The following is a 16,332-nucleotide window of genomic DNA, read 5'->3' as shown; positions in this document are numbered from 1 at the left end:
CTCTTCAGAAGGAAACTGTCAATGGTGAGTTTGGAGCCGCGTAGACGACGATGCCGTATTACTTTAAAAAGCAAAGAAAAAGTCGTTTTCTGAACATTTGCTGCGCGAGAAAGTCTGGTGCTTTTTTTCCGCACCAAACCGAAACTCAGCGCATGAGCAGAGCTGGAAGCCTAGTGCGAACTTAACGTGCGCTGGTGACGTGTTGCAATGACGGCAGGTGGCAATTAGAAATGTACGCGCTATTTCCCCTGGCTAGGAAGCTTAGACGCTCAACTTGGGCAGCGGCCGGCGTTATCTTTTCTTTCGTCGCTGGGCGCAAGGAAGAGTCCATGGCTACGCGGCCGTTGATTTTAAGAACGCTGATAGGCACTGGCCTGGCGGTTCTAGCTCCAGAAGCAGCCTTTTTATTTTTTCATTTTAATCACGTACGCTAGCTTCGTTGAAAGAATAAAGCCGCGCTTCTGCGACAGTGTAGCAAACCGAAGACCTCTCCACACGGTGTGCTCTTGTCGCTTTTGTAACAGCGCCGAACACCTCGAACGATACTCTAATGTATAAATGTAGGAGGTTGGCCCGCACAGATCTACCCTCTCAGCGACTGTTGATAGGCCAAGCCTCGAGAGCCGCCTTCGACGCTGGTTTTTCTCTTTGTGACAGTGCAAAATTTTGTTTAGCGGTGCTTGTATCAACTCTTAAAGGTGCACTGAAGAGGAATCTGAACTCGTCTTTTTGCCGCGGGAACTCGATCTACACGTTCTGAGCATTCTTAGAAACTTCGATTTATTACCATGTGTGGCTGATTTTCCTAATTAAATCGAATTAACGTCCGGCTCCCGTTTTTTTTTAATTATCCCTCGTACGGAGGGCGGAGTCGACCAACGCGTGGAGTGCCTTGCAGCCAGCTCCGTGGAGGCTTTGCTTTCGCTTTATTTTGTTTTTTAGGTTTCCGTGAATAAATAGTTTCATTCGCAGATAATATAGCCGCAAAATAAGCCCGCAGCAATAAAAATACGCACGGACTATTTGTTTCTACGGACTACTACGTATTACTCCGCCGATGGCAGAGCTGCAAGCCGCCGCGGGACTGGCCGAAAGGCAGTCCGCGCGTTGGTCAACTCCGCCCACCGTACGAGGGAGAATTAAAAAAAAAAGGCGGGAGCCGGACGTTAATTCGATTTAATTAAGACAATCAGCCACACAGGGCAATAAATCGAAGTTTCTAAGAATTCTCGGAACGTGCAGATTGAGTTCCCGCGGCAAAAAGACGAGTTCGGATTCCTCTTCAGTGCACCTTTAAGAGATTTTTTTTTACGTAGCAACGGCTGCACAGCTAAAATAAACGAGGACTTTGTAACTGAAAACTTTTTGGCACTGTAGCTCAGCGTGCCGTACGGTTTCTTCTAAGCAGTGCATGGCACCCAATGATTAAGAAAACTAAACTTCATAACGGGTGTCCCAGAAATGACTGATAGATTTTGAAAACCAATAAAAAAAAGACGGAATTAGATAGAATTGTATTGTTTGCGGCCTTACGCTTAGGAAATCAGGGAATTTTTTCCCTTCAAAATTCAAACTTGGTTTATATTTCCACTAACAGGTGGCGGGTATTTTCGTTGGCATCAACCATTGACTACTGTCTAATGTCCCAGGGTATCTATAGCAAGCTCGCAATAATGGAAATTTACGAAGAGGGGAAGTACAGCCTAGGAAGTGATCATAAACGTATTAGTCTGCAGGTGGGAGCCCTAGCCAAAGGAGAAATGCAGCTAAGTAAAAAAAACAACGCAAAATTAAACGATGAACAAATAGCGCTAATATCAGCCGATATAGCAGAAGTAATCGAGGAACGCCCCATAGAAAAGTGGGATTATAATCAGTTAGAACTGCTCATCGCTACAAAAATGAAACAAGTGAAAGGAGTAAACCCCTGGAGAGGAAAGAGGAAGCCACGAAGCTGGTGGAATATGAAAATTAAGGAGGCCATCGAACAACGACGGGTGGCTTCAAGGGAACACAGAGAAGCAAAGAGGGCGCAGTTATCTGAAGAGGAAATAGGGGAAAAATGGGAATCTTATCGAAAAAAGAAACACCAAGTTCAGGTCCTAGTCCAGGCTAAAATGAAGCAGTCCTCTGATAAAGGGTGGCTGAAGTTCGCGAGGCAAGTAAAGGGGAGCCAAGAAAATTCTGGAACCATGTAAGCTGGTTGGGAAAAACAAATCAAAGAACGGAGGAACAGATTATACATGCTGAGGGAAAATGTTTGGAGGGAGACGATGCTGTGTACTACATTACGTCATTTATAGCTGCATCTTTTAGCAACGACAATGGGCTAATCTCCCCAAGTGAGGCGGCAACACAGGACAGCACAATAGAGAAAAGCTTACAACTGACTAGACTTAAGTGGGAAAAGGCTGAAGCGAATATTCCTAAAACCACATCCGCAGGGATAGACGAAATTCCTATTAAGCTGATTAATGAACTTGGTCGAAGAAGCAAGGGAGCGCTGATAAAAGCATTGGAGACAGTCATAACAAATCATCAAATTCCGCACAGCTGGAGACAGAGTAAAATGAATTTGATTTATAAAGGGAAAGGAGATGAGATGAACATAAAATGCTTCCGTCCGATTACGATAACATCTGTTATGTACAGGCTGGCAATGCAGGCGGTGAAATTAAAAATGCAGTCATGGGTAGAAGGTAATCGGATACTCGGAGAACTTCATAATGGGTTCAGAAGGGGTAGGCGCTTAGATGATAGCCTGTTCGTGCTTACCCAATGCATAGAAATAGCTAAGGCGGAAAATAGACCTCTGTTTTTAGCCTTTCTGGACATAAGCGGTGCATACGATAACGTGAACAGGGAACTCCTGTGGAGCATATTGAAAGATTTAGGTATCGGTCATGAGGTAATTGATTTTCTACAGGAAATCTACCGAGATAATGAAGTTGAAATTACATGGGAAGGGATAAAAAGTACCACAACTGTGGGGGTGCACAAAGGATTAAGGCAAGGTTGTCCTCTATCACCGCTGCTGTTCATGCTCTACGTGATAAATATGGAAAGAAGGCTAGAAGAAAGGGATCTAGGTTATAATCTGTCGTACGGATTAGGCGGAAATGTAGTTGAGCAGCGACTCCCGGGTTTAATGTATGCGGACGATATTGTACTGTTAGCAGATAGCCAGGAAGATTTACAAACTTTGGTTAAATGCTGTGGAGACGAAGGAGACGCTCTAGGATTCAGTTTTAGCGCAATTAAATCAGGTGTGGTGATTTTTAACGATACAACTGATCACGTGCTTACAATACAACGCCACTCAATACCCAAAGTGGCCAAATACAACTACTTCGGGATATGGCTAAACGAAGGGCAGATATACACGGAAAAGCATGAACAGGCTCTTAGGGCAAAAGGACGAAGAGACGCCGGGATAATGAAACATAGGGCATTATGGGGGTGCAACAAATATGAAGTACTAAGAGGTATTTGCAAAGGAATAATGGTGCCGGGACTAACCTTCGGCAGTGTGGTTCTGTGCTTAAGGGCAGACGTTCAGTCGTGATTAGACGTAAATCAGAGAGCTGTTGGAAGATTAGCACTAGGTGCCCGCGGCAAAACCACAAACGAGGCAGTACAAGGGGATATGGGCTGGGCATCTTTCGAAGCACGGGAAGCTAAGAGTAAAATGATATATGAAGAACGCCTGAGAAAATTGGACGATAACAGGTGGGCAGCTAAGGTATTTAAATACATATACAGAAAGAGCGTTGACTCACGGTGGCGGAAAAAAACTGGAAAGCTAACGAGTAAGTATGCCGGTCATCAGGACGGAGAAAGAACATTAAACGACAGGTTAAAAACGCGGAAGTTAAGAATTGTACGAATTCAATGGAAAAGAAACATAGTGTAGAACTATATCGATACTGGAAAAGGCAGATCAGGAAAGAATTTTTCTATGGTAACTCAAGAGGCAGTGCCCTACTTTTTGAAGCTAGGTCAGGGTGTTTTAGAACGCGCAGCTACAAAAAGAAATTTAACGAAGAAGATGACACATGTGCAGTGTGTGGTAGATCTGTGGAAACAATTGAACACCTCAAAATCAAATGTGATGGTATCCATCCGGATGTCGATGCAGGGACAGTCACTCTTTCTGAGGCTCTAGGGTTTAATGATAACAATGGTGAGGTAAATAAATCTGCAGTGGAAGTTAGCAAAAAGCGATTGGAGGATTGGTGGCTGAAAAGCAGAGATGTGGCATAAGGTTGGAATTGTGGGAAACCGTAGGTAAAGATGATGGCGAATCTTAATGAGAATTGCCAACACAGTAAACAAAAAAAATAATAAAGAAAGAAAAGCTGAGCATGGTGGCAATTGCCACCATCCCGTTTCAAAGGGGGCGCTCCTATCCACCCACCCACCCACCCACCCACCCACCCGCCCATCCATCCATCCATCCATCCATCCATCCATCCACCCACCCACCCACCCACCCACCCACCCGCCCACCCATCCATCCATCCATCCATCCATCCATCCATCCATCCATCCATCCATCCATCCATCCATCCATCCATCCATCCATCCATCCACCCGCCCTCCCACCCGCCCGCCCACCTGCCCATCCATCCATCCATCCATCCATCCATCCATCCATCCATCCATCCATCCACCCACCCACCCACCCACCCACCCATCCATCCATCCATCCATCCATCCATCCATCCATCCATCCATCCATCCATCCATCCATCCATCCATCCATCCATCCATCCATCCATCCATCCATCCATCCATTCATCCATCCACCCACCCACCCACCCATCCATCCATCCATCCATCCATCCATCCATCCATCCATCCATCCATCCATCCATCCATCCATCCATCCATCCATCCATCCATCCATCCATCCATCCATCCATCCATCCATCCATCCATCCATCCATCCATCCATCCATCCATCCATCTGGGCCTCCTTTCAACAAAACTGTGTTCCAGGCGGTGGAACTCTAACAGAATAAACACCCGCTGTTGAACGGATGGTATAGCGGAATTGCAATCTCAATAGCACACGCTATCAGCTTGACGGCGAACAACGGAATGACGAGCTCAAATATGATCCGTTTTAGCTATACCTGCAGGATGGATGGATGGATGGATGGATGGATGGATGGATGGATGGATGGATGGATGGACGGACGGACGGACGGACGGACGGACGGACGGACGGACGGACGGACGGACGGACGGACGGATGGATGGATGGATGGATAGGAGCGCCCCCTTTGCAACGGGGGGGGGGGGGTGGCAATTGCCACCATGGTCAACTTTTCTTTCTTTACTATTTTTTTGTTTGCTGTGTTAGCAATTCTTATTAAGATTCGCCATCAAATGTGATGGATACCATCACATTTGATTATGAGGTGTTAAATTGTTTCCCCAGATCTACCACACACTGCACATGTGTCATCTTCTTCGTTAAATTTCTTTTTGCAGCTGCGCGTCCAGATCGCCTGCAGCGCCACCTGCTGGTGGAAATGTAAACTAAATTTGAATTTTGAAGCGATAAAATTCCACGATTTCCTAACCGTAAGGCCGCAAATAATACAATTCTCATTCCATCTTTTTTTTTAATGATTATCAAAATCCAATAGTCATTTTTGGGACACCGGGTATCTTTAGCATTTTGAGTCATATAACAAACGCCAATGAACAAAAATGGTATATTTCAATGTTCAGGTGGTTGCGGCCCTATTCGGGCACTCCACGAAAGCAATAGCATTTCTGACGACAAGACACGATCACTACATGATGTGCGCAAATTGCTTTCCGTTCATTACGATGCACAGACGAAGGCGCTCTTTCATGGCATTCATAACAGATAAAAGCACCTCTCTTGGAATATTTTCGAGAGGTGTCCTTACATTTTGCTTCGTATCCTCGTGGTTGGCTGGTTCCGTCTTGAAGACCTCTTTTTTAACATTTCCCGAGAGGAATAAGTCGAAGGGTGACAAATCTGGCGACCTAGGAGGCTCGGCTGTGGTTCCACAACGCCCAATCCATTCATTTGGAAAGAACTTGTCGATGAATTGCCGAGCCTCTGAAGAAAAATGCGGTGGGGCTCCGTCAAGCTGGAACCACATTTTTTTTTCCTTCACAGACAGCGGCTACACTGAAGCGCACTCGGAGACTACGCAAACGCACTCTGTGTACTTCTTTCCAGTAAGGTTGCCACCAACGAAGTAATGGCCAACAGTGCGGCCGTTACAAACGCCACACCAAACGTTGCCTGACCAATGCTTATGCTCTTGAAGGAAATGCGGGTTCTTATCTCACCAATAATGTGCGTTGTGCAAATGGATATTCAAGTCCCTGCAAAATTGGGCCTCGGCAGTCCAAAGCATTTTGGGGAGAGAGAAATTAGGACCCTCGTCGCACTGAATGAGACACCAGTTGCAAAAATGCAGCCGCTTTTAACGGCCGATTGGTCTTAGTAATTGTCTCATTAGTTTTAGTCTTAGTATTAGGATTAGTCTTAGTAATTAGTAGCAGGCACGCATAATATGTGTCTTGAAAGTGACTTCGCTTGCTTCCGGCCTTACAGCGACGTATATGCCAGCACATCGATGTCAAAATCATTGGTTGCACTAGCTGGTCGCTCCCGTTTCTGAGCATGAACTGATGCGGTGTTCCTAAATCGCGTAAATGTCGATAGAAATGTGGGGCGAGTCGGCACACGGCGGCCAAGATGTCGGGCTCCATAACCGCTTCGTGTAACTTTTACGCGCTCACATAAGCGAGCACAATGTCTACTCTCTCGGCAACGGAGTACTACAGGTTCGCGGGCGCGGACATTTGCAGAGTGTTCACGCCTGCGGCGTTGAAATCTTCTCAGATTCACGAGCTGACATCAGTGGTGCTGCAATAGCTATGTCGCACGCGCCCGCCCAAAACAAGCACCTCCAAGGCAAATGTAAACGCGTTTGTAAAATTGGCTCTACTAGTCGCAGGAACAGCTAACTGAACTTCCGCGAAAGCCTTGCGTGCTCCGCAGACGAACCTTTACTTGATGCACTTCCCAACACGCAGCGATTATAATCGAACAGCAGCTGAACCTAATGAGGAAACGAATGGACGGAGACGCTTCACATCCAGCTCGTCTGGTAGCCAAGTCAGAAGTGGTGGAGATAAACAAAAATTCGCTGTGGCTTAGCTTGGTTAAGCCCGGTAATTGCGGAAGCAATATCCGTACCTACGCCATAGTACAGCTGGTAGTGTAGCTGGTGGTGGTGCTTGTGGTTAGACTTGTGGTGATGCATCGGTTATACAATCCAATCCAATCCAATCATATCCAATCCAATCCATTCCACTCCTATCGAATCCAATCCAATGTAATCTAATCTAATCTAATGTAATGTAATTTAATCCAATCTAATCAAATCTAATTCAATCAAGGTCAAATGAAGGTCAATGGTGGTCACCGCCGCGGCACGATGGTGGTCACCGGCCGCGGCACGGCAAAGACGTGAAAGTGCAAGTAGTATTACTTTCGCAATAAAAACAAACAAGATGGCCGGCAGCGCATATCGAAGCTCTCAAGATGGGCGGCCGCCTCTTTCTTGCGCCCGGCGATGAAGGAAAAGATTACGCCGGCCACGGTCTAAGCTGAGCGTTGAGGCTCTCTGGCAAGGCGAATAAGCACAGGCGGTTCGAGTTGGCCGCCGCAGTCACTGCAACACGTCATCAGCGGACGTTGCGCTTGCACTAGGTTTCCGGCGCCCCTTGTGCACCGAGTTTCGGTGTAATTAGGAAAAGAACACGATTTTGTGGGCTCCGGGGTTTAAGAGAATGACTTTTTCCTTGCTTTAAAAGCTAATATGGCATTGTCGTCTCCGTGGCTACAAATCCGCCATTGACAAAAACCGCCAAACTTCGCTAAATGATAAGTTGATTAGTAAATTTTAATTAATCTGTAACTAATTTACAAGTCTAACAGTTCCCTTCTGAAATGTTTTCATTTTTTTTTTCTCAAATAGCCAATTTTGAAGAGGTTCTTTAAAGTTTCGCTGAAACACCCGCTATATGTGAGCTGCAACGAGGCCTTTCACGTAACGATAGCCGGAGGGGCAAAGCTTTTGGGCTTTCCCGCTCCTATTCCTATCGCTCACCTGCCGATAGGAATGTGCGGCGCTTTTTTACGGTTCCCTATAGCGTCATGCGACCAAAGTCCATCCAATTTTATTATCGGAGCAGTCGCTGCGCAATGCTTTCTCAGAATCCAAGTGTTAAATTTTCTGTAACCCCATAATATACCTATCATGACTACTGGCAGCCAAAAGCACGCAGAAAATAAACTGCGCATTCCCGGTACCGATCCACATTTTTTGGTGTGTGGGCCTCTCTGTTCTTTATTTTCTCCTGCCACTATAGAACTGCGACCATGTGCCGTGTCCTGTTGCAGTTTCCCAGCCGTGCCCGGTGGTCTGCCCTCCAGGCAAAAAGTGCCACAAGCTGCAGCCAGTCGACGCCTCAGGCTGCCCCTTGGCCCCCTGCACCTGCAGTCAGTGCCGCTGCGTTTCTTTCTTCAGAGCCCATTGTTCTCATGGGACCACCTTCACTAACACTGCCCCCAATGTCGCTCACCTCAAATAACTAGTAAACCGTCAGACTTGTCAAGCACCTAAAGTAGCTGTGGATGTCGAGTTTCGATGAAGGTCAACGAATGCGAAAGCTTATCTTCCGGATTTTAATAACGGCCCTCGACATCACTGATACCCGGTGACGTCAACACTGCCGTCAGCAGCGCTCCGGTGTTGAACATTACACCGGCGCATCCGCAGTCCTTATCAATTCCCGTGTTAGCTGCAGTTGTTTTATAGCTTTCTGGTACCTTAGCACTAAGACCCTTAACTCACCGATTTCGGCGCTGTTGGCAGCCTGCCCTCCCGGCGTTTGGTTACCTGCTATCAGGCTTTATAAAAGCTAGGAATGCAAAACAATTTACGGCAAAACACTGTGTGGCCGCGAATGGGTTTCTAACATCCGCGGCAGCGCGAACATACTTCGATGGCCACTGCATTAGACCACTACGCCTTTATCGCGGCCGAACGTTCCGTGTGTTTAACTGTAAGTCTCTTGGAGTCGTCGTCTTCATCAACTTCCGTCCGTGCGCAATCGATACAGAGCGTACCGCTAGCGCATTGCCGTCTTAGCCGAATCTCGAACCGAAACCCAAACCGTGGTGGCTCAGTGGTTATGACGCCCCGCTGCTGACCCGAAAGACGCGGATTCGATCCCGGCCGCGGCGGCTGAGTTTCGATGCAGGCGAAATTCTAGAGGCCCGTGTACTGTGCGATTTGAGTGCACGTTAAAGAACCCCAGGTGGTCGAAATTGCTGTAGCCCTTCACTACGGCGTCCCTCATAGCCTTAGTCGGTTTGGGACGTTAAACCCCAATAAACCGAACTAAGCCAAACCGAAACCCAAACCGCAGTTCTAACACACTAATTTGCATTTTGCTTAACCAAGCTAAATAGACAGTCAGTGGTTCGTTTTCAGCGTAGAGTGAAGCTGCGTATTCCAAAATTCTGTTTCCTAAGGTGCGTTCTATTGGTCTACTATTGTTAACTGAAACTTCTTTGGCAGTCCCTGAAAGCAAAGATATAGGAAATAAATATTGCCAAGAAAATTCGTGAAATGTAGGGCATATGCTTCTGGTTGTTCCCTGCGATGACAAACAGGGCAGCTTCAGTTTTATTTCTGCCAAGTCTAACGAGCGAGCAATAAATATTATCGTGATTAATTGGATGCCCACGAACCATCTGTAGCTAGCACCTCTGGCATCACCAAGCATTGCCGGTCCACCCCTCTAGCATGAAAGGTAGGGTTGACTGACGTCAAGGGACAATCAAGAAAAAAAATATCAGCAAAAAGATCGTAATAAGCATGGGGCGAAGTCTTATTCGGTATTATTCTATTAAAGATCAAAGAAAAAGAGCTTCGGTACGACTCAGAATGCAGGACCAAATAGCGTTCTCTTAACCAACCGAAGTTTATTTCTCGTGGCTCTGTACTTGAAGGGCGAGGAAGAGAAAAAAAAACCTAAGAAGGAAAATTGGTTGCATTTTATGTCTATTTGTCCATTGGTGGTTACCTTAAGTCAGTAAATCCCGTGACTACCTTATGAAATACCGAACCAGATGACGTGCTTACGCACAAGCCAGTGTCCTAGCGATTACTGCATGGTGTGTACCTACATAGCTACGCATCTATTACCGATATAACGTGCGCGGGCAGCAATTTGGCGGCCAAGTGATGCAAGTGTGTTGGTTATCCAACGTTTGAAATAAGCATAATTGTTAGGCAGTTGGACATTAGGCCTTACGCGAACTTTTTGAAGCCTGCTGCATCAAAAAGGTAGTGATAAGTGCTTACGTCAGAGTACACCGTCCGTTTCACTATTTCGCAGAGGTATCGCACTTCTATCCCACCCGGCTGAATTTAAGTAGCTATGTCAGTAGAGAAAAACGTGTTATCATGTGATGTGTTATCACTGTTCTGTATGCATTTTAATCACTGTTCCGCATTTTACTGTTCTTTTTCATTTTTGTTTTCCGGCCTATTTAATTCGTCGCGAGCAATGAACTAAGTTTTCCATCCATCCCCTTGCATGTCTCTTCGCTCCGGGTCCTCCCAGGGCTGCCAGCCCACGTAACTACTCTGTTATTACCTTTATTGACGTCACGCGACAGATTTTGCATTAAAAAGTTCTTGGTACACACTGTGCGTACAATATAGCACGAGCCTGAACCTTCTGCACCTTTATGATGGCAGTACAGTGCGCGTAGGAGTGTTTATACGGTACCTTGACAACATTTCGTCAGGCTTTCCGATGCAGGTTTCTTCGAAAGGGAAAATGCAAGAAGACACATGCGAAAGCAGTCAAGTGAATGGCACTCAGTGCGTACTTAGAACTTGATTTTTTTTTATTGAAAAACTGCTTGAATGTAGGCTGCAACTGCTTTGAAGCACAAAAAGAAAATTTCCTGACGAGCTTTCCAGGCCGGCGCCCTCAACGATCATTGTTTCGAGCTTCTGGTTGTAATAAAAAAAAAACGATCTGAACTGATCAAAAAATTCTTCCTAAATATATTTTATTCAGTCTCTGCCATTGGTTGCCGGCGGTGAAGATTAATGGTCGCAGCTTGTCCAATGCTTTCACCTCTTTACGCAGTTTCCGATTCGTGTCCTGATCAGTGCCCTCCTGGGGAAATATGCGACCTGACCGCGCCGCTCGACGCCGCGGGGTGCTTCAAGAACGGCTGCCAATGCGGTGCGCGATGTCACTTTTTGCGCAGCGCTCAACCGCTTGTTTATGCCCCGCGAAGTGAGATTACCATTGGGAGGACCCCAAAATCCCCAATGCCTCTCATTAGCTCTCAGCCGAGTGGTTTCCATAATATCGGTGTCTGACCAATGTAACTGGGCTAATTTCTTAACGCAAAAATCGCAGGATGCACTGGAATGTCAGCTGGTCTTTCACGCCATTTAATTTATTCCTCTAGATACAAAGTACTATGAACAGGGAGAGGAGGGAGCTAATAAACACAAAATATAAAGTATGCTGAAAACACCGCTAAAGAAGCTGGAAAATGAAAGGTAATAGGTCAAATGTTTAGGGGAATCCCCCAAGGTGGAGTAAATTTGTAATAAGGGAGTCATTACTCATTGTCATCCACCCAAGCGCAGCCATACAGCCATACCCCGGACCAGGACGAATTTTTCTTTAACTACGAAGTTTCTGAGAAAGCTGTATAGCTTTCCTGTGCAGCTGTATGGCTGCGCTTGGGTGGATGGCAATGAGTAATGACTCCCTTATTATGAAAGGTAATACATAAAAAAGTGTTCAATCTTTTCACTTGGCGTTATGATGATGGTAACGAGGTACTGAAGTTTCCGGGGATGGAATGACCGCATCCCGCGGAGGTCGGCGTCACCTGGAGAGATGAAAGGAAGAGGCCTTGGGGCTGTAGTGGATTAATTAGAGCTGCTGCTGTACCTAATGCTGATGGCGGTAGAAATATACATCACACAAAGAAAACAGCTGAAAATCGAAGTCCGCGAAAATATGAGGTAGTGAAACTAAATGCATTGAGAATGTCGCGTACAAATTTCGATTATTATAAATGTAGAAAGCTTTAGGCACTTGTTTAGAAGGCAAGAGCACAGAATCCTCGTCTTATAGTAAGCTACTCAACTTGATTAATTGTACTTCCAACAGAGGGGGACAACTTTTTTTTTCCAGTCATTGCTATCTTTAGGATAGGAGAATTTGACGTACATAGCAGTCGGAGTGCTCTATACTAACATTCTGATTATGATCGCGACGAGTGGAAATGAAAGTGTTTTCGAGAACGTTTAAATTACTGTCAGGATAATAGATTTTTCGAGGCACGCTAATGCGTGAGAGTCCTTTTCCGGCGCGCAACAGCGGAAGATATATTAGGGATTTCACGAGTTTTTTCACTAGGTCGCCGGTGGTCGCGAGGCACTTGACGCGAAATTCGGAGGCCGTGGGTTCAGTTCCCACCGGTGGCATGTGGGTGTTCTTTCTTCTGCTTCCAAATCAATTATATTTTAGTGATAAAACATTCACTGTTATGCTGCCGCTCAATATCAACACAAATTAAAAAAATACATAAACATTCCCCGATGCTCCTTGGTTTTGGCGGCTGTTGTCTTCCTTCTAATAAATGTCATAACGAGCCCCTCGTTTCACTTCTGTTGTCTGCTCTCTTATGTAGTCATGACGTCCTGATACTTTATTCAAACGGTGACAGACTTGCCTGAATACATGCAGTGCCTGACGGAGCTCCATTGCCTCCCTCGACTGACACAACAGCAACGGTTGCATCAGGTGAGGAGCAGTTCCAGCTTTTTGCGATATATACAACCGAATACGCGCTGCTCTTCCGGCATCCTTGAGCAGCGGTAATATCTTACAGAGAGCCGGAAGTAACGGAAATACGATGCCGGGAAAGAAAAACGAATGATCACACGCACATGCAGACACATACCCCTACGGGACTTGCTGATATAATCTGACCTCATTCCACGGACTTGTGTTTCTTGCGCGTGTGCGCTCGCCGTTCTTAGTTATAGCAATGGAAAAGTAATAATAGAAATTAACGAGGGCACTTGGGACTGCTTACATGCTTTGAATGCGAAAGTATAGTCTCGTCATGATCTCTGTTGCGAGGTTCATTAAATATTCCTTCCTTTCTAATGACGCCCCTGCCCCGCCGCGGTGGCTTAGTGGTTACGGCGCTCGGCTGCTGACCCCAAAGACGCGGGTTCGATCCCGGCCGCGGCAGCTGAATTTCGATGAAGGCGAAATTCTAGAGGCCCGTGTGCTGTGCGTTGTCAGTGCACGTTAAAGAACCCCAAGTGGTCGAAATTTCCGGAGCTCTCCACTACGGCGTCTCTCATAGCCTCAGTCACTTTGGGACGTTAAACCCCAATAAACCAAACCAATGACGCTCCTAATCATCAGCGTATAGTCGTAAGGAAACGCATACACTATGTTCCCCTTTGTTTGCCAAGAAGCAGGGCGGTTTTGTGGCCTATAGGTTCCTTGCTCGCCTAGAAATCTGAAGGTACTTGGTTCAATTCCGCCCATCTTTGGCAGAAGTTTCATTTTCCCTCGTTGTAGACGTCACAATATAATGGTTTACTGCTGACGCCATGTGCGATGTTGTTGATGTGTCTGGGGTGTTTTCGGACGACTTTTGCTGGTCAGCGTCAGCGGGTTTCATTGCCGATGAACGATATAATGCTTTCGAATTAATAAAGCAACATTACTTAAACGTGACTCATAAAGTTGTCGTTCAAGGCGCAGATTAAAACTGCACCTATTCTCGGTGATCACCAATGATGGGTAACAATGCACGACTGCTTATCATAACTGATTACAAGCGCCTCAGGCTGCTCGCGCTCGTGCGTAGGTTCGTACAGGGGTAGCCTTGCTGAGAAGGTGAACCCGCTAAAAGCGCCCCGCCTTCCTCCCTCTGTTCTGTTAGCGGTTACTGATATTGTTCTGAAACAAATGAAAAAAGTTAAAGGTAATTGTAAGATTTAACCCCCTAAAGTAGAACTTGGGCTACGAGGGACGCCGTAGTGGACAGCCCCGGATTAACTTAGAGTAGTTAGGGTTCTTTAACCGGCGCTGACATGGCACAGATTATCCGCGTTTTTAGGCAACAGTGGCAAGCTCCCTTTCAGCGGAGAAACTGCCGTACATTTAGGCCTTCACGTAGGGGTGTCGATAAAATCCCGATTGGTCGAAAAGGTCGTGACGTCACTCGTAGGGCTGTGCAATTAAAACGATTGAAACTTCAGTTAAGTTCTGATTACGGTGTCGTAGCATGGCTCAAATGTCATTATGGCGTGTAAGAAATGTATAGAAAATTAATGACGATCGAAAAAAAATCCGATAATTTGTGGCATGGGTGACGCATCAGTTGTTAAGAGAGCCGTTTTTATTGGCGCCTTGAATTTTTAATGGCGCCTTATTGTTGCTTCATTATTATCTTTTTGAATTTGTGGCAACTATGTTTGGCGTGTGCGCTTGCGAAAGAAACTGGTTTTAAAGACGGTGGAATGATGTCAAAATAAATTCGTTGTAATTCCAGCAGCGATGTGCGCGTGATCCTGCCTTTTCTAGCTCAGCATCATCTTTCCGCTCTTCCCTTCTGTCTGTAAGCTATGAATAAATGACTCAGCAATTCACTCTACTAGCGGCGATGTAGCTGCTATCATTCTCCATTCGTCTGTTTAGCTCTATAGTTTCGCGCGCTTCGCAAAAAGCGGCCCCTATAGGGTGTTCCTTACACAGCGCTGGACAAGGATATGATACAGTGGAAATACAGTCTGTGGTTAGGAATGACTAAACAGTTTCATACAGCCGTCTAATAAACTAGCTAGCTGCCCGGACAGATGTTATCAAATCAAGGCGCACCATTTACGTGCGCTTACGATGATTGTGGCTGCAAAACAGCTTTAGTCAGCGCTCACAGACCGTGACAGAAGCATAGCCGCGTCTTTCGGGTCAGCAGCCGAGCGCCATAACCACTGAGCCACCGCGGCGGCAAGGTTATAATAAGATATAAACGCGGAGGTATAAGTGCGCACCCGCCGTCCCGCTCCACTGCGTGCTAGTAACTATATATAATTTGCCCAAACTTTCTCGCGTTGCATGATTTCAGGATGATTTCACTATCCATGTCGGATAGAAATATCGTTCTCTAGCTTAATTCAGCGTCATCATAGTAAAACAAACGACAAGTTTTGCATGGTCGCCAGAATTTGCAGCCGTTCTTCCATTTTTGGCATTAGAATGTTAAAATGAAGAAAGTTTGAAGTGAGTGGTTATCCGAAATGTTCGTGCTCTATATGGTCGCAGTCGAGTGTAGTTCGACTTCACTGGGGCACTGAAAAGCTCCACAAGAACATGCGGGCAAGTTGGCACGTTCAAATAATGCTCTTGTTCCGGGAGATACTAGTATAGCACCAAAAGAGTGTTTGGTGTAACAGCTACATAATCTCATGTCGTAAGCCAGCTAATATCCCCGTCCGACCCTTTCTAATGCACCCGAAGTCAACTTCTCTCACTATCGAGAACCGGATCACCACTGCAGCATGGCCTCTCCTTTACACAGGAAATAAACGCAACACTTCTCGGCAGGGCAAAAAGCTTTAGACAAAAACATTAGGCACTGTGCCTAAACTTCTACCGCAAGTGCGGTCCACACCACTACGTTCAAAGGCTCTTTCTGTGAAGGTAGAATTCGTTCATAAGTTCTATAAAGTTCAAAAGTTCAAGAATGTAGGAGGATAATGATATGACCTCAGCAGTCATCCGGTCATGGAGTGCAAGCCATTCGGACTAATGTAGCTTAAAAGGTCAAATTTTTCTGGTACCATGATCATGAATTCGAACGCCGTGGACACGATGCTCAGGGGTAGTCACATTTACAGCTGATGCTACATAATGAGCATTCATGTTTGAAAGCCAGCGGTCTTCCTCATGCCATTTTTTAAGAGGGGCTTAAAACAAAAGTCACTTATCGCTTGAAGATACTAAGCAGGGGTTACGTTCAAAGCGTGAGCAACATTTTGGTTGACGTCTAAGGTTTACAGTAACAGCGACTCCGCGACGTTTGCACAGACGTACGGCAGAAATGGTTTCCCTGTGGATCGCTGTACGATAGAACTCTAAGTTATCATTGCTGCCAGGGAGCAACTGCACGCAAAACTTGTTAGTAACCGACCA

At 46.0% G+C, this 16,332-nt stretch overlaps 1 protein-coding gene across 1 annotated transcript in view; it reads left to right on the top strand.

The window, feature by feature from the left end:
• LOC149362303 (uncharacterized) overlaps positions 1-16,332 on the top strand; it is a 72,018-nt gene that overhangs the window by 30,699 nt on the left and 24,987 nt on the right. Inside the window, exons 9-11 of the mRNA XM_089569689.1 lie at positions 8,465-8,563; positions 11,236-11,334; positions 12,862-12,918. Of these exons, the coding sequence (XP_089425815.1) occupies positions 8,465-8,563; positions 11,236-11,334; positions 12,862-12,918 (255 nt within the window). The remainder of the gene's footprint in view (positions 1-8,464; positions 8,564-11,235; positions 11,335-12,861; positions 12,919-16,332) is intronic.

Source organism: Amblyomma mixtum, chromosome 2, assembly GCF_055824585.1.
Source record: "Amblyomma mixtum isolate Tamu chromosome 2, ASM5582458v1, whole genome shotgun sequence".
Taxonomy (NCBI): domain Eukaryota; kingdom Metazoa; phylum Arthropoda; class Arachnida; order Ixodida; family Ixodidae; genus Amblyomma; species Amblyomma mixtum.
Note: the sequence above shows the minus strand (reverse complement) of the source record. Positions and strands in the feature narration are given on the sequence as shown.